The 25,166-nt window shown below is 37.5% G+C and overlaps 1 protein-coding gene across 1 annotated transcript in view; it reads right to left on the reverse strand.

Moving 5' to 3' along the window:
• Positions 1-686: 686 nt before the first annotated feature.
• Positions 687-25,166, reverse strand: part of EXOC2 (exocyst complex component 2) — a 135,240-nt gene continuing 110,760 nt past the window's right edge. Inside the window, exons 24-28 of the mRNA XM_010573290.1 lie at positions 10,789-10,844; positions 7,554-7,676; positions 5,160-5,221; positions 3,278-3,337; positions 687-1,055 (exon numbers count right to left, since the gene is read on the reverse strand). Of these exons, the coding sequence (XP_010571592.1) occupies positions 962-1,055; positions 3,278-3,337; positions 5,160-5,221; positions 7,554-7,676; positions 10,789-10,844 (395 nt within the window). The 3' untranslated portion in view covers positions 687-961. The remainder of the gene's footprint in view (positions 1,056-3,277; positions 3,338-5,159; positions 5,222-7,553; positions 7,677-10,788; positions 10,845-25,166) is intronic.

The raw sequence follows: 25,166 nt of genomic DNA on the forward strand, positions 1-25,166 counted from the left end.
GAAGACAGTGGTAGTAAGCCTATAAGAACAAGAAAAGACAAGAGTAAGAAGGAAGCAGCAAAACCAATGACATACTGTGCTCCTCCTTACTTCTGACTATGCAAGAGGCTATTAACTATTCTACTCCTTAACACGGAAGAATATTTCACTTGAACTTGCTTTTTTTAAAAAACTTTTAATAATCTTATAAACTGGGAATGCTTTTCTGTTAACTGCCAATGAAAGGAGAGCTTCTTTCAAATGTGAAGGTTATTATCAATATTCCGACAGAAGGGAGAAGCAAAAGAGGCAGGAACATGTTTAATTTAAAAAGCAGCAAGAAAATAAAAGCCTCCCAAGAAATCAGACTTACAACCACTCAAAACTGTAGATGATAACAGAAAAAAAAAAAGGGGTAAATTTTAAATGCAAAAGAAGCAGTGTCCTTCTCCATATTGTATCTGAACACTTATTAGTCAGCTGTATGTAGCAATGTTTATTATATACTTCTCAATAGTTTATAGAAGTTGAGTCTTCCAGTCACATCAGTATCACTCTACATCTAGAAAGTAACAGATTGATACACTGAACAACATGAGTAATACTCAAATTTGAGGTGACATTTGGTAAAAATACATTTCAATGTTTTTTTAACAAATGAAACTGAGTTTGCAGCACAGCAATGAATATTTCTTCATGAACATAGAGCCAAGAAGAGTGTATGTAAACAAAATTGGCTTAATCCCCTCCACAGAATGAAATACAGTAGACAAAAAAACCATTTTATCAAGGTATTTATGACCAGAAGTCTCACTCAGCAGGATACCCCATACCATTACTCAAAGAGTTGTATCTCAATTTCATTTTCAGTGAAATTCCTTTCATTTTCTTCAGAATCTTCAAAGGAATTGAAGAAGTACAGAAAAAATGCATGACGTTTTAAGCACATTTGCCTTTTGAGTTGCCTGCATTGTGTCATTGTCTATGTTTTCATCATTGCTGACGAAGAAGCTTGGAAACAGGTCAGCTGCAAGTGCATGCTGCTTTTAAATTTGTTTAGTAACTCTTCCAGTAATCTGTAAAAGGAAAATAGTTACAACCTTGGCAGATTCTGAAAAGGGAACAATTACCAAAGTTTTGGCTATTCTGTCTGTGACTTCAAGTACATTGTCTGCTTAAATAAAGGGCCTAAAACTGGATCTATTCAAATAGCTCAATATTAGAGATATTTAGAAGTATACTAAGTGTGTCAGGATGATCTGTGGCCAGAGAAGGACTTCGCCACAGAGATTTTATCAAGGTGATAAAATAGCCTTTTACATGGCTTTCCTTCCAGATAAAGACCATCTTCTTGAGAGAAACATATTTGCAAATAAACAGAGTGGCAAAAGAACTCGTAGAGAGCGTCATAAGATACTTCTGTAAGGAAAATCCAGAAACTGACAGACCATGTACAACAAAACCAGTATCCCTTATCAAGGCTATGGCTTTTCATGTGCAGCTGAATTGCAAATTTTAGTTCTCAAACTTGTCTTTGGAAGGTATTTCATAGATTTCTCTTAAGTATCACGACTGAAAAATCAAAGATGGTATGACTGTTTTAGGAGAAACATTAATTTGCTGGCAACCATGTGTTTTTGTCCTTTATAGATAACTATATATGAGTTCATTCTGGCACGTAATAATGGTTTGTTTACATCTACATAGCTACCAAGAAGGTACTTGGTGCAGTCGATAATATTTATTATAATCTACAAACTACAGGTGTAGGACCAAGGGTGTTGATGATTCTGTTGTAGGAGATATTTATTGTAATAGCGGAGATGCATTATGAAGTTCTACAGTCTTGCCCATGTGTTTTATTTTCCCCGTATTCTAGGGAAGAATGTGTTCTCCGAACTTTTTGCTCTATTTCAAAAACAAGCGAGACGTGATTATTGAACAGCCAGTCACAGAAGAAATTATACTGTATGTTAAAAAAAAACCCCAAACAAACCCAAGAACAACAACTTGCACCACAAAAATCAGTATCTGCTTCCTCAGCAGGTCCTCTGGAAGATGACTATGACCACATTCATCATTTGGTATCATAGTAATGACTGTGAATGAACAGAAATGAACAGCTCTAAATCAGTGCACAACTGTGTGTTATTTTACACAAATAAGTGTAGATTACAACGAGCTGCCTGGAACGATGACAATTGTGGTGTAATGCCTTGGGAAACAGAACAAGTTTTGCACCCTCTAGGGCTCAGAACTCCGAGACAGATGTAAAAGTGATGCAGTTCTTGATTCTCATCTGTCCCATGAAGCTCAAATGCTTGTGACTAAGTGAAAAAAAAATAATTCTACAGGTGTTTCGGAAAGTCTGACTTGAAAGAACTCTCCTTACTCAAAACTGATTCCTATCTTTAATAAAGCATAAGAGCTAAGTGAGGCAAGGAGGTATCTTGAGACTTCTTGTGGGGAAGAGTAGGTTTGAATAAATAGACAGAGGACATCTGGAAGAAGGCACAGTCCGCAGACCACAGGCTGCACAAACAGTCTCTTCATGTGTCTACAAAATATTCTAAATTCTGACTGTTAAGTGCAAACTGATTTGATGCAGTTCAGTTCCTGAAAGTACCCTAATACCCATCTCAAGTTCAAAACATCTATACTTATACTAATATACTTATTACAAATCCATCCTAGTTTTACCATACTACTCTTTATTAAACTATGCTTGTAAAACCGACTACCAAATACTAAGCTGGATGCAGCAAAGCAGCTTGGTTGTCAAAGGTTGCTATGCTGGGGAAGGAGGAACCCAAAACTACTCTTTCTGATGTTAAGTAAGAACCACAGACCCTTCTTTCTTGTTTTTAAAATGAAACAGGCCAGTTTTGAGAGTTCCCCATATATCAGCTGGCAAAAGCTTGGACTTTGTTCCTTGGCCATTTTTTTTTATTGCTGCCAAATTCAGTAAGACAATGGACCTCACAGAAACTTTAAGATTAACAAGGGAGGCTAAAACAGACTGAAATTAAAAAATAAATACAAAACTACATTGAACTGATAAGACTAGGATGGGCAAGAGGCATATGCCACAAAGCCATTGGCTCTTCTGTATAATTTAATGTCATGATGAACAAGGACTTAGCTTATTCTTAACTCTGTCCAAAGAGGCTTCTGGTCTGTAATTCAGAAAGGTCAAATACAGTGAACATTAACTCTCTTATAACAAAGTTCTGATACAAGAGTAAAAAACAATGGCTCTAGAGACCAGAAAGGAGACAAGAAGGTGTATTGTACTTACTTTTTGTCAGTTCCACTTGAGAGCTGAGGCAAAGCTTCCAAAGCTTGCTTAAAGCTCGAGCTGCAAGGAAAGCAAAAATACTCATATTCCACTGGTACCAGTCTCAGCTTTCACAGTTTCTCTCTATAAATTCCATGGAGATATGCCAAATTTTATCCATTCTTATTTCAATAAATTAACAAAATATTAACTTGAGACCTGACATTCACGTGCAAATTGAACAAAGTCATCATGGGTTCAAGCAGGTCTCTTAACACTCCTGATGTGATATATACCCATACATCAACAGGAAATGTTAAATCAGCAGCTGATTTGAGATTGTGCTTGACATCCTGGACTCTTCAAGAATTACAGACAGTTGCCAGCCTGCCTTCTACCTCAAACTAAGTGACCATCAGAGTATGAAGCTTTCTGTGCTCAGTAGACAGGTCACTGCATTCTCCCCTACAGAAGGGGGCCTACAGAGAGAATTACAGTAGGTTTGCATTGAGGTAATGTTGATTCATAGAATAATTTAGGTTGGAAGGGGCCTCCGGAGGTCTTCAGGCCCAACCTCCTTCTCAAAGTAGGGCCAACTTTGAGGTCAGAGGAGGTTTCTTGGGGCATCATCCAGTCATGTTTTGAGTAATTTCAGAGATGGGGTTTCCACCCCTCTCTAGGCAACAGATGTCGAAGAGAAGTGCAGGGAACGATGCAGGACCTGCACAGATTAGTACAATCTTGTCAGCAAAAGATTAACATGGTTACTTGTGGCAACTACGACTAGTGACAAGTCCAGGAATAGAGAGGCATCTACAAAGCTCCAGCTTCCAGGGTTCACTGTGCTTTGCCCCTATGCTGATAAGGGCCAATACCACTTCCATTTTATCCAATTTGAGCCAGTGCCAAGTAGTTTTCATTTAGAGGTCTTCATCAATATCAGACACTCAGGATAGGGAAGCAAGTCTTTTGAAACGGAATGCAGTGACACCACAGAACACTATCTGTGACACTGTGAAGACACATTAGGCCCTCAAGCCCTGCAATGTCTCCTACAAAACGTTGATTAGGCAAGATGATTAAATTGACATCTGCAGACATGTGTAATGCCAACCCTAACAAAAGTGTAGGTAATTAAAATAATGAATGAACCTGCCCATATCCAATCCCCAACATAACCACCTAGAAATTTCAATCAACTTTACTCAAAACTGCTGACAGCTATCTTAGTCTTGTGTTTACTGTATCAACCACTGATGCTGCTAATGCTTTTCTTTCTTCCTTTATATTAATGTGTGCGTGTCCCTCACACTATTTATCTTTGGTCTTGCACCTCACTGAGAAAAAATAAATTGCTGAAAGCCTTTTGAAGGCTTTCATTCCAAGAGACAGTGTGAAGCTGAATTCACTTTCCCTGATTAGGTGTGTGGAGAAGGAATGGGGTATTGTACAAGCTTGTGGAGAGCCCTAATTCTCCATATCCCTATGAAGGGATCCTGCCAGTGTCTGGTTCTGTAGCCTCTCTGATGTGTCTGGCAGGTTCTTTGCTGTGTGCTTTATGCAATTGCTGTGAAAAAAAAAGGATAAAACTCAGTGACATCTGCTTTTGTCTTGTTTTAGCATCATTTTACTCTGCAGCTATACTGCTGTTAAGTTTTACTTTTTTTTTTTTTGAGTGGCAAATACTAGTTTGTGTCTAAAAATTCAAGTAAAAAACAAAAAAGTAATTATTTTTTTCAACTGATACAACCTTGCTAGTAATCTGCTTTTCATATATTTACCTAGTATATCATACATTCTATTTGAAGCAAAAATTTTTAATCTTTAATTTACATTATGTGCTTTTGCATATTTACCAAGGATTCCATTACATTGAAAAAGCAGACATTACAGCACATCTTACTTGCTCTCAGGTGTTAGGTATATGGCCACAGTATCTCTCAACGCACAGATTTCAAGTCTTGCCTAAAGACAGAAATACAAATACTGAAACAATGACACAATGTCCTTTCATCAAGTGAATACCAGTATCCCAAAGCTTCACCTTTTTTAGAGACAATTATTACTGCATGCTGCAGTTGTAACCAGCCTTGGCGTTTAACAGTTTGTTTCCTGTATTTTTCGTTACCATGCTGCTATGTCAGGAGACTACTAAAAGGAACAATTTCATACTTCTGATTCAAGTCAAACTGTTTGTACTGTCACTATGCAGCAGTCTAAAAACATTGGTTTGTCTCTCAGTAACAATAATTCAGCAACAGCAATAAATCTTCAATTCTGTTCCATCTTTTCTGCACTGTGATAGAAAGATAGAAGGACATAACCTTAATTTGCCTGTATTTTTTTTTTTTTTTAAATTAAATACAGTGAGCTTAACTTCTCACAGCATGGCTTGGCCAGGGAGGAAGGAAACACACCAGTACAAAAATCCGTCAATACACATTTTATTCTTGGTTTTCCTGTCAATTTTATTTTTTTTCCATCAGATGAGGAAGTAGAATGGTTGTGCTCTGCTTCTTGTCTGTCACCTGGTGGGCACACAAGCTTGGGGATTTTACTCCTGCACTGTATTGTGTGTCTAGATATTAATTTTCACCTAGGAAAACTATGGTGGAGAATGAACTCAAAGATTAAACAAATTTCATAGATCATCCTTTAGTCTTTGAAAAGCAATCACTACCATCACAGGTTTTATATGAAATGGAAACATTCTGCATGTGATCAATACTTTAAGTCATTTCATTTAAAAATATAAAGTGAACTTCATCCAAATTCATATTCCATTCTTGTTCATCATAAAGATAAATTTAATCCAGTCAGCCATTACAGAAACTAATTTACATTTAGCCCCAACTAATACGACATTCATCTTCCAAACCAAAACTTTTTATAATGCAACACAGACATCTAATTCCAGTTCTAATGAAAGGCTTTGGCTTTTAGGTCTTCCCCTCATCTCTCCCCTAGGTAGGAAGCCAGCTGAGATTTATGCTTTTTTAGTGCCAGAACCTTCTGGCATAAAATAGGACATAGCCACCCACCAATTTCAAACTCATAAGACATGCTTTTCTCACCACAGGATGTTTCACCTCTTTTTGTATGGTGCTCCAGGATGAATGGCCTTGGACTTTTCGAAGTCCTACACATAAGATTCTGGAGTCTTTCCTACATTTTAGGAGGTAGCAGTACCATGGGGAAGTGTCACATTCTCAAATACCACAGCTTAAATAAACATGGTGGAAGGGCAAACCCTGCAAAACTGTGGGTCATGGGACGTGGGAATACAGATTCAGGCTTCTCTTTGGGAATGGGTATTTTTTCATCAGTCTGACCAGGCTCAGATCACTCTCACACTGCTGCTGTCTGCCAGACAGGATTTTCTATGTTCAGAGGAACATGACCATGAGTGACAAATTTACAGTAGGGAGAGAAAATCCTTTCAATCATGGGTTTAGGTAGCAAGTTCATACTGTGGGTTGTCTAGTCAAAAATGATATATGGGTAGCTTTGTTGCTATTCATTGATTTTGTTTTAAATAGGCAATCTTATCTGGCTGTGATCTTCCTACATTAATTCTCTGTCCAATGCAATTACTCCCAGCAATTAGAAAATAAGGCTTGCAATTGGATAATTATTTTCCCATCATAATGCAAGAATGCTGTCATGTACAATGAAAATTGGGAGTTTGCTCTTCTTGCCGGTTACAGCCATAGCAATCATTGACTCAAAGGGATTTTTTAAAAAAAGATTTTTTTCTTAGAGTCCTTTAAAACTTACCCAATAGCAAGAACAACAACCAATCTAGCTGTAAATGACGAAGGCAATATAAGAGTATCTGTTCTACCTATGCTGCAACAAAGTGCTAATGTAGAAACAGCATAACAGACAAGTGACTAATTTTGCAAAGACTTGCAAGAGCCTACCACATCCTATTTTCAAGATTTAAAAATCTCAAAATACCACAAAATTGTTTTTTCTTTTAAAATTTTTTTTTTTATGACAGGCCAAAGACAATATTTAATGACATTTCAGATACCATTATGATGCTTTTTATCTCATAGGATATAGGTAACCTTTTATGCACTCGGACACAAAGACAATACTGAAATATAATCAAACCCAAGAAGCAGTACCCCAAAGGCTGTTCATCAATAAATCTGAAATAGGTTGTATACTAATCCTTTTTATCTCCTTGCTCTCATTGCTACAATAGATCCAACAAATACACAGATTATACCTCTCTCTTATTCTCAGTTTTCTAGATTCAGATGTTTGACAGTACAAAGTATTCAGGTACCTGTAAAGCTCCATTTTTGCTGAAGGATGAAACACACTGCATCAGTCGACTCAGTTCTTCAGAGACTGCTTCTACAACTCTTGACATTACCCGAGGAACTAAGTCTTTGGAAATGGTAAACACCTGATTTTTATGAAAGAAGAATCATGAACACAATAGCTATAACAGAAATGTTTTCTACAATAACATTTCAGTAAAAAGCATTAAACACTTGATTGAAAGGACCACTTCATTTTTATCAATGGACAAAAAAATTTTAGAACAACTGGAATATGAAGGATTTCTTTTGATGCTACCCTCTGCTTTGACCAATCACCTGTTAATAGCAATGTTAGTTATATGATACGTGACAATAACAACTTTCTTGCAATGCCTAAAAGCAGCTGGACTTCAAAATGTGTTCTCAGCTGATGGATGCAGGTACTCAGGTGGTTGTACATAGACTGCTGTTCTGTAGATAGTACCTTTCATTCAGGGTTGTGTGACTGACTGACACAATTACACATTCAGCCACTTTTTACCCACGTATTTTGCTTTTTCCTCTAGAATCCTTTATATGTGACCACTGTCAAATGGCTAGTGTCTTTATGCTCTGTGGCAGAGATAAGCCTTTGAAAGGGTTTGAGAGTATGGTGGTATAATGGATTTTCATTTAGATTCTTCCACCACTGCCAGTTCCCTGGCAAAACCACTACACCTTACTGCTTTTTCCATACATCAGGATCATCTTTTTAACTGCTTATTTGTATAACCTTTTAAAGTGGTACTTGGATCCTCCATTTTAGGTTCAGAATAGCAACTGCAACACAACAGCAACGCAAAATTAAACATTAGATCTATGCCTGAAGGAAAGCATGAAGAAAACAGTCTTCCTTAAAGGGAGCTTTAAGGAACCGAAAAATTGTTGGTGAATTAAAAAAAAAAAAAAAAAAAAGTATGGTTTTTCTACACAGAATTGGGGAAAATGCAGGCCAAGAGGTTGGAATATAGGAGGAAGTGAGATTATAGGTCAGACAGACCAGAATTGTGTCAAGACTTAAAAGTGATGATAAAGCTGCACTAAAACTGCACAGGACTGGGGGAGAAGATGACACAAGGAACTGAAGATGATGTGACTGAAGTGGTGCAAGAAGGAAAATGGACTGCACAGAGTTTTTAAACACTTCCCTCCCCGCCCCTGATTTCTGCTTTAAAATGATCTAAAAAATTAAGTAATAGAATGATTTTTTGCTAGAATACCTTTGCTTTATGTGAAGTTTAGAACTCATGTCTGACAAGGAAATGTAGTAATTGACAGAAGATAATAATACACAAGTGTAAAAGCAAATTAAGGCAGGGTGGGGAAACAAACCCAGAATGCAAGATTCCTACGCAGTTTTCAGTGATTTAAGTAATGAATTGTGTATCAGGGATCCCACAAAGCTGACTGTTCCAAAAGGCATAATTCAAACACGCAGCCTGTTTCACTTAGCTTTTGTGGGTCAAAACAGTTAAGTGACATACTTAGCTGTACGGTAAGAAAAAAAAACAACAACCAGTAACGATTTCGGAAGGGGTCATCTTATTCAGCAGCAAATATTGCTGAGCAATTCAACACAAACATACCAGGAACATGCCCAAAAACCTTCTACTGAGAAGAGAATATTTGTGCCCACAACGAGCACTCTTGAAGTTACTATACAGAATCCAGGAAAAAAAATTCTCAGCAATGGTGAATCATCACAAATTTGCAATAAGAAGCTCTTGTTTTGATTTCAGTTAAATTTGAATTCAAAGGTAGAGAAACAACTTTCTTTCCACTTCAGTCCATGCTCACTGTTCAGCTGATGGTTAATTTTTGCTGTTTCAAACTACAGAAACTTGCAGCCTTGCTAACAAAACTTAAATCTGACCCAGCTTACAGAATTTCACCAGAAAACAGTGGAAATGGGAGTTTCATCTTGACACACATTTTCATATTTCTGTAATATTTCACATCTAGAAATTTATGAGGCAACACTATTTGGGCCAAAATCAGTATCGGTCTCAATGAAGTCAGCAAGGCAGTGCACCTTTCTGTTGCAGCAATTTAACGAGTATGCATGTTTACAGGATTAGCTCCATAAGTCACAAAAGCCTTTGACTTTTTTTAAAGCAAAAACTCTCATTTTCATTAATTTCCACTACACTGAAAAAGAAAATTAAAAATGAATATCATGTTGGTATATATTTTTGGTGCTGCTTACTCCCTCATTTGGAAGCATTTGGTAAAATCAGCAATGCTTCTGTGAAAACTGCTATAAGTAAATACTGAAATGGAATAAAAAATATTGCAAGTGATATTTAAAGTTTCTGAAAATATTTTAACTTATATGAAGCCTTGTAATTTAAGGAGGAATGAAATAAACAAAAACCTCAAGTGAATCTCATCAGATTTTAAGTAGATGGAAAAGGCAGAGCAGCTATACTTGTGGTATTTTGAAAGGTAAGAGTGATATTACTACCAATGCTTGTACAAGAAGCAGTAGTAATCTGGTAACACTCTTGATGATTAGAAGGAAGGAGTATGTAGAACAGAGGCTTTAATTTAAAGGATTATAGAAAATTCCTGCATATTATCACAAAAGGCCAAATAACTGCAGCTCTGCAAGTGTACTATTTTAATAATAATATTTTAATTTTAATATGCCCTCCCTATCATAAGCCATTACCTACCTAAGTATTTCAAACACAACCTGTGCTGTACAGAGACTATAAAACTTTCTGGTTTTAGGTTTCCACTTTTCATCCTATGTACAAGAATGATATAGATGGCCTTTTCACTCTGAGTGGCATATGTTGAACACTTCTTCCAAAGTGAAGCACAAGCTCATTTTCATATGTTGTGGAAAATAAAGTTAATCAGAGAAAGTGAGCATCATAACTATCTCTCTCTCTATATATTTCATCTGCAAGAAAAGGGAAGAACTGAGCTTTAGATTTTGGCTTTCCTCTTCATCAGACAGTGGAAACAAAAAGGTGTAATGGAGTGTTACTGAGGATAAACAGGAACTGTTCATCTCCTCTTGCCCTTAAAAAAGTTAGCAGTTGCATACTTGGTTGGCTAAACCTAATCCAAAGCACTCACATCTATACTGAAGACACTTCAATAGAGGTACGGTTTTCAGGGGTGATGAAAGCCAGGATCTACCACACGAAGTACACTGTTTCATGCTTACATTCATATGAATTAATTTCAGTCTGAAGTTTTTCTCACCTCTGCATGCACAGCAATGATATTCACTAATGCTTCTTTCAAATAGTTTCTGACGCCTGAAACAAAACAAACAGGATAATTACTTTCATTCTGTTGTCTCAACAAAGCCATAATATTCTACTGTTCAATACTGTACTTTTTCTTTTCATTCTTTCACTAGCACTTTTGCAATCAGAGGCAGAAAGAGAAAGTTCCATAGCTACACCACCAGCCTATTTCCTTTTTCAAATCAAATGGAGAAAGGCACATTTCCTTACAGCAAAAGGTTAAAAAACCCAGCAGGTTCCTGTTTCAGTATTCTTCTTCTCTGGTAACCCCATTTCACCAACTTTGCCATTTAATTAAAAGCTACCTTTATTAAAAAATAAATTCTGGATGCCTTACTAGAATACACATACCATGGCACAGAACATGCACTACAGCTCAATAAGTTCTAAAGAAACAGAGAAGACAAGGGGTTTTGTTTGTACAACAGTCTTCAAGAAGATCTTACTACTTTATCAGCTTCTCTGACTGTAAGTTATTATTATAGATAGAAATAGCGAGGACTCTTTCTCTGAAAGCAGTTCAACAGATATTACTCATGGCAGTTTATAGGAGATGTCATGCCTTAGTAGAAATTTCCTCTTGGGGAGGGTGGAGAAGTCAAATAAGCATTTTATTTACCAACCATATGAAATGTTTGTCAATTTATATTAAACAGGAAATTCTAAACAGAAGGACATCCAGCAGGGTATGCTTCAGTTAAGACAGGCTCCTATGCTGCTGTAATTCTGGAGTAACTTCCCAGACCTGGACTCTAGCTGTGTAAGATCTAAAATAGGCAAAAATCTAAAATTGCACCATTTGCTTTTCTGGGCGCTTCACTTTGTAGGCAAAGGCAAATGAGAAAGCATTTAACTTATTAAAGTATGCATAAATGTTGGAAGTGCAACACAAAGTAATGAGAGGGTTACTGATCCACATGACCTCAACTTCTGATATCAATTGCTCTAGCATGAATCAGAGAAAGTGCAATGACCCCATCACTCCCTGTGGTATATTCAATTGACAGTAAAAGATCAGAATCGTGGACAAAGACTGGTGAGACCACACAGCTCAGAGATCACAGTGTGATTAAGGCTGCTGTTATAAAAATTACAAAGTGAGCCTTTAATCAGTTCATCTTACTTGCTCCACCTTTCCTCAGATAACACTGATGCAGCGACTTAATCCTGCTACAAAAAATAGCTTTAAAAGGAGTTACCCAAGATCATCAAAATGAGTTATTCTATGGGAGAATAGAGTCATATCTCACAACTGCCAGCTTGGTTGTGCTCATTTTTTTAACCACTGGTCCCACAACTTGTCTCAAGATCTAAGAAGGAGACACTTGGTCTTACTTAGATAATTATGGACGAACATTTTATAAGAGCAGGACAAAAGGACAACAGGACCCCCTTGCATGAGGTACGAACACTTTCCTCGCCCGCATCTACACTGTGCGATGCGATGCAGCCTAGAGTTTAGATTGGAGGATGCTTCCCAGAGGGATCACGGGTCTCCTGTTGGAAGCAAAGGTGCTTGGGGGAACGGAAGAGATGTTGACCAGTGACTCTTGTTCCAACATGCAGTCAGGACGTAGCTGAGATCTGTACCCAGGCCTGTGTATCAAGACAGTCTCTGTTTCAAAAGTTCATAGCAAAGAGGCAAGCATCAAAGCAGATTTTACTGCTCTCACTAAAAGCTGTGTGCTTTCTGAACATACAAAAGAATTAAGACCTTTTTGGAAGGAATGGTCTATTTTTGCTCTGGAAGAAGGTAAAACTGAAAAAGGTAAAGAAAAATACAAGCCTTTCCCCACACATTCCAAAACATCTCTAATGCCTTTTCTCACTGTCTTTATTCTTCTCCTTGAAAAAATCTCAGTCACTCTTTCCATTTCAACTAAACCAACAAGTCAAAGACCATAGTATACTAGGTTGCAAGCTTAGAGTTCCTTGTTATCTTAGTGATTTTTTGCAACAAGGAAGGAACACAGCAATACCAGAAATTTTATGAAACTGACTTTTTTTCTCCTCCCCTGTAACCTGCAAAACAAAGTAAGAATGATACACACCAGTACTTGAACCACACCAAAAGATCACAGGTATATGTGGAAACGCAACACCCCCTTCCTTTTTCCTCTTCTACTGTTTTCCTTCTTCTACTTCACTCTGCCCCAGTTTAAATCCTCTATAGGCTTCATATCAGGGGACAAAATTTGTATCACATCCTACAAGCAAATACAACTTGACCAGGCACCAAGCAGTGGTATGCAAATCACATCAAGCGGTATAGGGTGAATTTGGGAGCTGGTTTGCAGTTAACCTCAGGGTGCAAAGTGTTGATTTTGGTCTGCAAACCTATGCGGTATTCAGCTTTTGGCTGCCTACCGGCCTCACTTTGTGACAGTAAGCTCTCTCATGTGGAAACTGTGTGTTTTTACTTTTGCACAAATGCCGCACAAGATTAAGGCTTTGACGGTCTCCCTTCTCTATGGATACCTGAGCACCACCAGAGTACGTTCATTAGTCAATCAAAATTCCACTTGTGAACTAAGCAACATTTCAGTGCCCGAACTGATTGTTCTCTAATGAAGCACCTCAAACCCTGGTATAGCTGGGGAGCTGTAATGAACATACAGAGAGGGGGCTGCTATGTAAAACAGAGAGGGCAGGTGTGTGTCTTGCAGAGAGGAGGCCAGCAGGCTGAGCTGGGAAGACATGTTATCAAGGGGGGCAAGTGAAAAGCTGGAATGTATAGAGACTGAAGCCGGTGGGTTGTGTAAGAGGGTGATGTGGTTCCAAGGAAGAATCCTTATTTCCCACCCATCCCACCTAAGCTCCTGAGGTAGCGTGCCTCTTCTCATGCATTCATGCGATTTGGCTCAGGATAGGGGCTGCTAATTCTGTCTGCTGGTGCTGAAAGCACCCAAATTAAACAACTTTGGACTGCGCTAGTAAAAGTTGCCTATCAATTATGTCTGTGGAAACCTTCTGTAAGATATTTCTTAAAGAGTCAGTCACTGAGTCACTGTAACCAGGTACTGTTAATTTCTACAAGCATGAAATACTAATGTCAGCGACATTAGCACCAGGTGCTAAATACCACTGGCTGGTGGTGCACAGCTAAGATGTAAAATGGTCATTTATGTCTTCTAACTCAAGAAGTCAGAATGAATTGACTAAATGGAATTCAGATGGAACCTATGGTAAAAATGAAGTGACAGTAGCTTAGTATTACATATTGCTATCCCAACCCAGCTGTACGATAGAATTGTTAACTTAAACCTCAGTGAAAGGGCATAAGCAGACATATTTTACCTTGCATCTTTGTACTACATACAAGGACAAACAGGTGAACTGAGAGCCTAAAGGAGATTATTTCTTGCAATGCCAGTAGCACTAATTAGGTGCTCCTGACCTTTCACAGTGGGTCCAGTCCTGCTATAACTGCAGGATCAGGGGGCTCAGCACAAGCTCAAGTATTTCCTCGGTTTCTTAGACAGGTTTTGCAATTTAAGAGCAGATAATTCAGCACAAACTGTGCAAAGCTATGCAGTTTAGAGACAGTTCATGTACACGAAACTGTAGTTGCCTTAATTGCAGCATCTAATAGTCTAAAAGACCTTGTCTTGGTAAGCTAAACAAACCAAAGACAGAAAGAAGATGCAATTACACTTCAGTAAATGGAACCAGACAGGGAGAGAAGGGAGAACTAGCTAAGCTGAAGAACAATACTGGCATAAGAAAAGTAAAAATGAATTAACCATCAGTAAACTAAAGCTGGAAATTAGAGGTAACCATGTAACAGGTTTGCTCTGACTATGCTATTAAATATGTGGTGGTGTGACAACCATTGCTGTTGGGGAGGCAGTTTCCAATCATGAACAGAGCATAAGTAAAAAGGTATTTCCCCCCAGCCCTTCATTTTGTCTTATTTGTGAAGGATTTTCATTTTTGCATGTGGAGACAAAGCCAAACATATCTGAATGTCAGGACCTGCAGGCATAGTTAATAACTGTACTATATTTTGAAAAATTACAATTAAAAAATATCCAATTTCTGATTTATATCACTGCACTGTTTGTGGCAGGCTTTGTTGAAGCAAAGTATTACTTTTCTGGAGTATGATTCACTGGAAATACAAGCAGTGGCATCCAACTGTGAATTTGTTGTGAAATTCACTTCAAAAATTCTGTCTAGAATAGAATTTTTGTGCAGCTTTCTCCACGACTGTTCAGCAGCCCACGCAATTACAGTTTTTGGGACACCATGCTGCCAGTCCTATTATGCAGCACTGAAAGCTAATGCACCATATAAGTGTAGGTTGCAACCATTAGGCTAATCAAGTGAAACATAACATTCTTAAGTCTAAAGTACCTCTTATTTAGCATGTTGAAGCACAAATACAATGCCCTTCCATAGCTTCTGACAGAAATGTGTTAAAGAAAGTCTCAACAAGCCCTTGCAATTTCTCTCAGGAAAATGTTATTATTCTGTTACAGCATAAATGCATTCCACTCCCACTCTATTCTTAACACCGAAGACACTGACTTGCTGGAATGCTAGCTGCCGCTAACAAAGCCCCAGTACTGCTCTAAAGAAAAATGGACAGGAAGACTTAAGACATAAAAATGAAGGACAGTTTCAGCCATCAAGTACCACAATGGCTGACAAACTTTAAAATAGCACCTTCCAATTTTGGGCCCTCCGCTGTACTTTTTACTGGTGAAACACTGAACAAGATTATCCATTAAATTTAATCTCCAGTTTACATCACTTTTTTTTTTTTTTTTTTTACAAACTAAATCTGTCAGAAAGTCTATATTCACAAGCAATTTTAACAATACTGTAACACTGTAGCAAGGATGACTGTGAACTATGGGAAAAGCAGAAGGAAAAAAGATTTGTGGTTCTGAGGAGTAACGGAAACTAAACTTCTAGCTTGCCAATGCAGGAGTCATTCAGGAGACCTTCAGATGCTGTAGTGCTACCAGTTGCCCCACATGTAGTTCTCAGAGCTATGTTTCCCCCAAGTACTTAGATGACAGCATTCTACTATGAAACCTCCAAAGTGACTGAATAAGCATACAAAAGCTAAAACTGCAATACCATATGCGTAATTTTAAGACACAGAGAGGCTACAAAAACTTGCATGCAAAAATAGAGCAAAAGTTGCACACACGGTAAAACTGAACTCATCAGGATGCTTTTTCTGTGCCAGAAGCCAATGCAGGTCTTCAAATGTTCCCAGTCCTTCTAGAGCAACTCGATAGAGAGAGAAGATATGAGCGTCAAACACTTTTACATCTTCCGCAGACTCAAGAGTTCAAAGAATGAACTGCAGTTCAGCTAGGACAACTGAGACACACAGGAAATTTTAACCCAGGCAGCTTGGGTTTGACATACTTTAACTCTTGTGAGATTGGAACCTCATTTGAGAAGGACAACTGGGAAGCTAATCTTGCCACTGCCTCTCGCTGAACAAGCCTTTCAGCTTGTCTGTTGTGCAAAAAGAAGGAGGGGAGGATAAAAGCACACAACTGTTTAGAAAAAGTAGGTGGCGTCAGCAGGTACCTCTGCTCATCGGCAGTAAACCACACCAGACGTGAGGATGAGAGGCTATGAAGGGTCAAAAGAATAAAGTTCTGAGACAAATTCACAGTCAAATAAAAATCAGGCAGGAACATTAAAAGCTGCTGCTCTTCTGTGGAAGAGTTAAAGCCATCCACAGGAAGTTCTACAGTTTGACAGCTGTCACTCAATTCTGGCTTTTTTTTTTTTTTTTTTTTTGAAAAGCAAAGAGAGGGATTCACCAAAGAAGACTGAATCGTTCTTTATCCGTTGGCCAAGCTACCAGTCCTGTTTCAAGATTGAGTTGACTGGTTTAGTAGAAACCTAAGCTCTAAGGCACTGAAACAGAAATGAGTCTTGGGTAGGCACAGAGCCACCAATTTAGGAAACAACAGAGAGCATTCTGGCCTCTGTAGGAGGTCAGTACTTGCATGGGCAAGCAACTGCTGCTGGTGGTAGCAATGTTTCTTAGTGCCTCTGAAAAGAGAGCACTAAATTTGTTGGCCTTGAGGCTTGAACATGACTTGGTAGAGCTAGGAAAACTGATGCCTGGGAGTCTGAAATTTCAAATTTTAAACCCATCCAATTGTATGCAATATTTTTACAATTTATTGTTCTGTTTGGTGAGTTATGCCAGTAACAGTCAATCAGTCTGAAAACTTTTTTTTGCCTGATTACTTTTTAATAAAAACTTTCCTCAAAAAAATAACAACAAACAGAATTTGGTGACCCAAAGAGATTAATATTTTTCATACCTAGCTGCACAGCACCAATACTTGACTGTTCCTGGACATTTCATTTGCTATGCTGATAGTAAATTTAGAGGAGGACAAATGGAAAAAAATTATGATTTCATCTGCTCTGTTCTAAGGAAGGCACCTGCTTTTAAAATTATTTGATATATATACTTTTCAGTTACATAACACCCTATTGCCAGATTTAACTGCATTGATATTGGAAATGTTAATCTCCAAGCTTGAGATATAAAGTACCAAACTTTACAGCAAGTCACATACAAAGTGTTTTGAACTGTATGTCAGTTAAGCTCCTGCGGCTCTTCTCTAAGTTTGTAATCTGCTATATGAAACTGCTGGAAAAAAACCTGCACACATCTACTGCAAGTCGTTAATCAGTGCTGTGTAGTGCACATTAAAAAAGAAACTAATGAATGGTATCCACAAAGCCATGTAACTTCTTTAAACAGTCTGATTTTAACTGTTAAATTTCCTCTAGGTTCTGTCCGCATCACAGCTGAAGCAATAGCAGTATTTAACAACTGCTTCAACTACAATTATTCTAGTATGATTTCCAGTGTGGTCAGGACATTTTTTCGTCCATGAAACTCATGTTACGAAAGCAGTACTATGGGCTAGCAGGACACTGTGGGATGGCAGCCTATTATTTATATTTCTGAATCTTGAAAAGGCAGACTGTGCTACGCAATACACCAAATGAGCACCGTCCTGCCCTGTGCAGCCAACTTGGGGATTTCAAGGTTAGAGGGATGCCTCCTGACAAACCATGCTGCCCGACTGCCCGGCACACACCACAGAATTTCACTTTTCAGTCTAACCTAACCGATAACTTCCGACTAAAATCAAGTAATCTCTTTTTGAAAACTAAGAATATAAACAGGTAAGACAGAACGGGTGGGAGGGGGAAGAGGCACTAAAGAGTGAAACATTGTCTGAGGTCGCGGCAGGTCAGCAGAGTACTCAGCACTGTCTGCATGCAGAAGCTGCTAGAAGAATTTAAAACTAAATAATTAAAAAAAAAAAATCTGTGCAGACATGCCTTGGTACCCAAGGTTTAATTTAAGAGATCTACAGAATAGCTCTAGGCTTCCCATAATTACGGATGACTGCCTGATACCTCCCAGACCATGACAAAGCTTTATCTATCAACTACCTTATCCCAAGAAATGAACATGAGGCAGCACGGACTAAAAGTGAAAATTAAAATGAACACCAAAATATTTTTATTTTTAGTATGCAGTATAGCAAAAAATGTTTTAAATTATGTTGGTACTATGAAGCTATTTGGAATAAATTTATTTACTCACTCTTTCAGAGCACTTAACTTGGATTTGAAAAAAAATATACAAGCAATTTGGATTTATAATTAAGTGCCCAGAATGACATGAAAGAAGTGGGTAGCATCTGCCACCCGCAAGGACGGAGATCATGCCCGAGGCTATGTGAAACGCATATGAATAAAGGTGCTGTCCCCCAAAACTATTTAGAAATCTAACATTTACAATCAGGGAAAATTTAATGTGACTGACAGTCTGTTTAATTCCAACGTAGGAATTAACTGAAATAATTAAAATTCCATTATGAATGAAAACTTTGTATGTTTCTAGAAAAACAAACTCAATTTGCCTCATTAGAAAATGCCCTAAATTATTTAATGTTTCTGGAGAATAATTTTAAAAGCTAGCTACTATTTGCAGTTACTACAGTGAATGCAATACCTCCTTTAGAAAAGTAGTGTTCTAATTTCCAAGAAGCCTTTCTATACCTTTCAAGATAGTCTCCTAACTGTGGAATAGACAGAAACCTAACTTGTTTGCAGACACGAGCCTTTCATGAACTACAGCACTGGTATACGAGTATGTCATGCTATTTTACTGAAGTGCCCCCACCCACACAGTGATATCATCTAACCTGACACCCCGCAGATGTTTAAAAAAACCATAGAAAAAAAAAGTAGAGATGTGACTTGGAATTTCCCCATGGACATAAAGCAGCTCACCTCTACTCTTTACAACAGCACACAGGTTTCTCCCTTCAAAGATGGTTGAGAGGAAATCAGCTTCAAATACCAGTACTACCAGTGGCCTGTTTTCTAAATTAAGGTAGCTAGACAAGCCTGTTTCTTCTACTCTTAGCATTCTACAAACAGTTTTTTAAAATTGTTTTTATCCAGGGCAAACAACAAAGCATGATAGCAAATACATTTTTAGTAATTAGAAACACTTATATCTGGCAGTAGCTCTAAAAACAGAGCTCCACCAGGTCATAACCTCTACAACCACTTAAGCTGCTTTATTTATTATAGTCCCTCCTTGTTTTGATGCACAAATCATTTTCAAGTTGATTTTAAAAGAGCTAATAATTAGTGCTGTCAAAAAACAAATAACAAGCAGTGCAAAGAATGGCTTTCATTTAGTTATTGCTTCTGCTTTGCCCAAAGAAATATGGACACCACCTCTTGGACAATTAAATGGCCATCATCATGTTCAGTAAATTCCTTACTTCACAGTAAGATTTATGCAGTCTGATTATTAACACTACTTTTACTATCTCAAAACATGATTACATATATATTTTTAAAAATATGTGCATAGTACATTAACAAATAAATACAGCCCCATGTAAAAGAAAGGGTAAAGTGGGAAGAAAGTAATTACCTAAAACCAGTCTAGAACCAAAGATACAATTACAGCATTCACAGACTTTTATGGATTCATATGATACACCGATGTTATTAAAGCAGAAAACCACACTTACAGACAGTGACTCCAGAACCTCATTTGAATTTAACCAAGAATGTAAAATTTTTCACTAGGCCACTTCCTGCTATTGCTGGAAACATTCCCTCCTTTAAACAGAGATGGATTTCAAGGTACTGTAGTTAGTGTTGTTTTGAGACTACATTCAGAAGAAAATGTGAACGTGTAGGCAAACTGGAAACTCTCTGGAGAGATTACCCACTTATTTAACCACATTTCCTGTTTTTTAACCCATTTGTCCTAAGTCAGTCCTTAGACTACTGACAAAAATAGATACAAGCGTGCTATAAATAGCTCATTAGCAGCTCTTTCTTGGTAAAACTGAAAATGTTTTGATAAATCTATTGTTCTTACTAGCTCCAAACTAATAGAACTGTGAATCTGATTAATGTTTCCTTGAAATTCTTCTCTGCATAGCACATGGTAATTATAAATATACAGAACCTTAGGAATCAGAGAAAAAGTCGTAAGAACTAATAGTGATGGAAAAAATAGCTTGATAATTGAAATTTAATGAAGAACTTACTGGTAATCTATGTGGGGAACTGCTTTTACAAAGCACAGTTTTGAAGCAAGGGAGGACAGAGCCTTTATTGCTGGGAGTCAGAACCTAGCTAAGTATTTTCAGATCTGAAGGCCAGAGCGCTACATCTTTGAATTAGTTGCCTTGCTCTTATTTTCAGCCATGACACTGTGTTGATGTAACACAATGAATGTCACTTGAAGGACTTGACACAAGTAGCACAAAACTGCTTTCCAAAAACGTTAAACTTGAAGGCTTTCAAGACTTACATTACTTGTAGTTTTTGAACTATTTTAATTCAAGCAATAGAAATTATGTCACCATGTTCAAAGAACCTGAAAGTTTCTGTGTTTCCGCTGGCTTGGAGTAGCAAGAGCTCTAAAGACTGCCAATACTATGATTAATACCTTCGCCTATGCATGAACTTCAGTCTACAAGAGGAGAACGCCAAGAGAATAATACTGCTTCTGTGCCCTTGTGCGTAGTCCAAACTAAGATGTCTTTAAAAAAGAAGCTGCTAAGGCTGTTCTGAACTTTCTGCTACTCCATCCAAACTGCCAGAAGGATCTGAGGGATACATGATGAAGTCTGCAATCGAAATACTTGCTGCTTTTTGATCCTTACCACATACATTAAAATCCACTGCTTCTTGGGACACAATATAGTCTGCTTTCTCATTAAGAAGATAAGGAGCAAGACCTGTAAAGGCCAAAGACTACAACATGAAATGTGAAGCCCAATAGCGCTTCACTTGGGAAGAAGAGATGTTTGCCAGCATCTAATACTTAAAAGATGTGCAGGTAGCTGAAGGCCAATTTGGTATGCATTTTCTCAGGAGAGTTTTGTGAAGAGGTGGATTTACTTACGTTTCTTCCATCAAACACAGTAATAAAGAGTAAATGGCCTTTTACAAACCCAGATCTAAAGGTCATGAGCAAAGGATGCTGCAAGTCTAAGAATAGAACCATAATTACTCTCTCAAATTACTTGAATTATTGCAGAATAAGCCAAACTTCAACCCGTTAATCTGGTAACAAGAAATGTAAATGGCAAAAAAAAAAATCAAACCCCTCTAAACCAAACAAAAAGCCCATGCACTAATGTAAAAAAAATACCTACTTCGGAGCTTATAGCCATCCATACCTCTTATCTAAGCATACACCAGCATCAGCTCACCCAAACTGCCACTTGTAAACAAATGCATCAATGACTCGTAGCTGAGCCCAGTACTTGAGATATAAGACCCATAGAAACTTGTCTTTTTGTTGTTGTAAGTATTAACAACATTGTCTGGCACTGTTCTAGCCATTAAATGGTGCTCTACATGCACAGTTGCCCCATCAACATGTGGCTGTAACTTATAAATGCAACCTTGAGACAGAATAAGAATACAAACCCTTCACAGCCAACACTGTGCTGCCCTACAGATTTAGCAGCACTTAAAAAAAAAATCTTACCGTTTCTACTTCAGCATTAATAGTGTTGGGGCTGTTCAGTCTTTTTTTTTTTGGTTGAATTTAACAGGCTATATATGTTTGACCTAAGGGGAAACCCAACAGTATCAAATAATCACACCTATCAAATATTTAAAGTAGCTGGTTTGAGGTAGATGAAAAAAACCTGCACTACGAGAAAAGACATTTCACCCAACTACAACATAATATATACTATCCAAAACAAAACCATTGTTCTTCCTGAGTGGGAAAAACAGGTTCTGAAGAATGAAATTTATGTGTGAGATTCTTAGATATAACAAACCCTCCTTCTTGACATGAAATGAATACATCTAAGGATGCCTCAGTATTACCTGAACTTTTTCTATCAGCAATCCATTAGATGCTGTAGGATGGCTTCCTAAGCAAATACTGCTTCATTCTCCCCAAGGAAAATTTAAAAAGTTCCATCTCCGCTCCCCTATAATTTTCAGCATATATAGTCATAGCATTATGTATATAAGTTCTATTATCACTAGATTTCCACTATAAGAACAATTTTAATTCTGAAGGATTTTCTTTTGGTAAAGCAGAGAGTTTTAATAACCATTATATAAGGTGTTGAAAAATAAGCAGGGCACACATCCCTGGTATGACAAGGTTCCAACCAATTTTAGCAGTTTGTAAGGCAGGATTGAGATCCTTATGTGTATATCCAGGAAATATGGCAGAGCAGGAACCTAATGGCTGTTTTCTGGCTGCAGAACGTTCTTGAGTATCCAATGTCTGTAAGCAAGAGAAACACTGAGGCAAGACACAATATTGCACATAAGAGGGCATGGACTGCTTATATATATATTTGATATGTATTGGACATATTTTCAAAAAAGCCATCTGCATCAACAGTTTTCTCATGAAATAAAACTAGAGCACACTGACCAAGAAACTGCTCTGCTGCTTAAAAAGCTCTCTTTAGTTTTTTTGTTTGGTTTGTTTGGGTTTTTTTGTTGTTGTTTGTTTGTTTTTTTTCCAGAAAAATAGAGAAACGGTGGAACAAAGCAGCTGGTGGTTGGTAGACATACTAGAGTGTCATAATCTTATAAAACTAGTACCTACGTTCTTCTGAAGCCTAGTGCTTATATAATCTCCAGTACTGTACCCTGTTTGTCATTTACCTAAAGCATTGTCCAAATTCTTCACAAGTGAGCCACTTAGGAAAAAAGAAACCAATTGTACCTCTTCACTTCACAATTTTGACATAGGCTTCCAAAAGCGTGTGATAACTCAGCATATTTGGTGGTCCTTGCCAATCCCAGACACATCTCTCCCCTTACGGATGTGCAGGTTAGTGCTCAGTCACACAGCCAGTTGTGTCCGTGCGGGCCGAAGTCAGCAACACAGACTAACCCCTTCACACTGCCCCCAGATATCCTAATACAAGATGATTTACATAATGGCAACAAGCGTCAATTTAAAAAGATGTATTTGAGAGATAAAAGAAGGTAGCTATATGCACCATAAAGATACAGAATGACCAATTCAGTGGGAAAAGCAAGTCACTTCTTTAATTGTAAGGTATACTAAAAATCAACATCTCTATCAAAACTGAGAACAGTTGAATCCAAAAATCTCAAGCAGTATTTCCTTTCATTAACACAAACCAAGCATAGTCTGCAAGAATATGAATTTATTTCTTTCAAACACATCATTTTTAAGGCACCCTGAAGGTGTCCTTTCATGATTTTATAAAACCTAAAATTATTAAAACCTTTCAAAACACAGACTCACTTGGGAAACTGTGTGTTCTTCTCATAATTCCTGAAGTCACTGGTACTGTAATAATAGCCTGTCATATGCAAAATGACAGCAATTTCATAAATGAAGAATGGGCTTAGAGATATACTATGTTTATGAATTTACTTTGGTTGTCACTCAAATATTATTATTACAAGAAACGAGAAAACTGAAGCCAAGCGATCCAAAAGAGACCGATTTCACAAAGAATGTAGTTGAGACAATATAGACACTAGTGTCCAGTCGTGTCCTGCATCTGTCTAACCTTCAAACTACAGAAAAACAACTTAGTCACCAGTGAAACATGTCCCACATTTATTACAGTGACTTAAGACAGATATACCTTGGTAAGTAAAAGGAAAATGCAAACATGGCAAAAGGAAGTAGAGTATGAACTTCTTAAAAGAGAGGGTTATTTTAAGTAAGGAACTTTCAAAGTGGTGCTTTGAGCAAAAAACTTACTAGCAGCAATAAGACACACAATTTTCCTGTCTTTTACGGTATAGTTTTGTTAGTGCAATTAATGATTTTTTTTTTAAGTTGCTACTTCTATTGAATTATATCAGAAGTACAATGGTAACAAGCAGGCATCACAGTTATAATATAAAAAACCCAATACTTTTGGAACCTGATTCTGCAAAGGTCTGTGAATGTTTTTAACTCAAAAAATGCAAGCAGTCAGTTACCACACTGAAAGAAACCACAGGACTGGCTGTTAATATTTTTACATACTTTCTTCCAAATTGCTTTATTTACTGTTCGTGGATACACAGAATTTTTATTTCTCCTTAGTAACTGAATTTGGCAAATTGGCAACCAAATCAAAGCCAGAGTATTAGCTTACAAGCAAACACTAATAGGTAGCAGTATTTTGTAGGCACGGTGGAAGTATTGAGTCATGGAAAGATCTGACTGAAGAAAGGGACCTTGGTTACAGATGCAGTGGATTCTTTGGAAGATGTAGTAGGAGGTAGTGCTCTGCTCATTTTACCAAATTCTTAAATTTGAGTTCTATGGTAAAATCTAGTTTGCCTTTTTTTTTTTTCCCTACAGACTTGGTAACTTGCGATGACCTTGAAGTAGTCACCACCATTTTGACTTTCAGCCAGTCCTTACTTCTACCAATATACATATTTAAAACCGCACCATGTACTGCAGTCAAATGCATGTAGATCAGCAAATCAGTAATAATTACTCACAAAAGTATACCTTAAATTTATGGCAAAAAATGCCATAAACTGATTTCATGTAGAATTTTATTTATCTGTCTGTTTAAATAAGCAGTGAGTTGGAACCAGACCACAGCAGCTTTTCAAGATGTTACTGCCGTAAAAAAAAAAAAACAAACAAAAAAACAAAAACCCAAAAAACAAAACCACATGACAAAACAAAACAACCAAAAAACCCCAACAACCAACCAAAAAAAAAAAACCCGCAAACCCCTACCGTCCTTTACTCTGCTAGGAGAAAATGAGATTAAAATTGTTGGAAGGCATATACAGTATTCAGCGAGACCG

The sequence above is a fragment of the Haliaeetus leucocephalus genome, unplaced genomic scaffold, assembly GCF_000737465.1.
Source record: "Haliaeetus leucocephalus isolate CR32 unplaced genomic scaffold, Haliaeetus_leucocephalus-4.0 Scaffold373, whole genome shotgun sequence".
Classification (NCBI taxonomy): Eukaryota; Metazoa; Chordata; class Aves; order Accipitriformes; family Accipitridae; genus Haliaeetus; species Haliaeetus leucocephalus.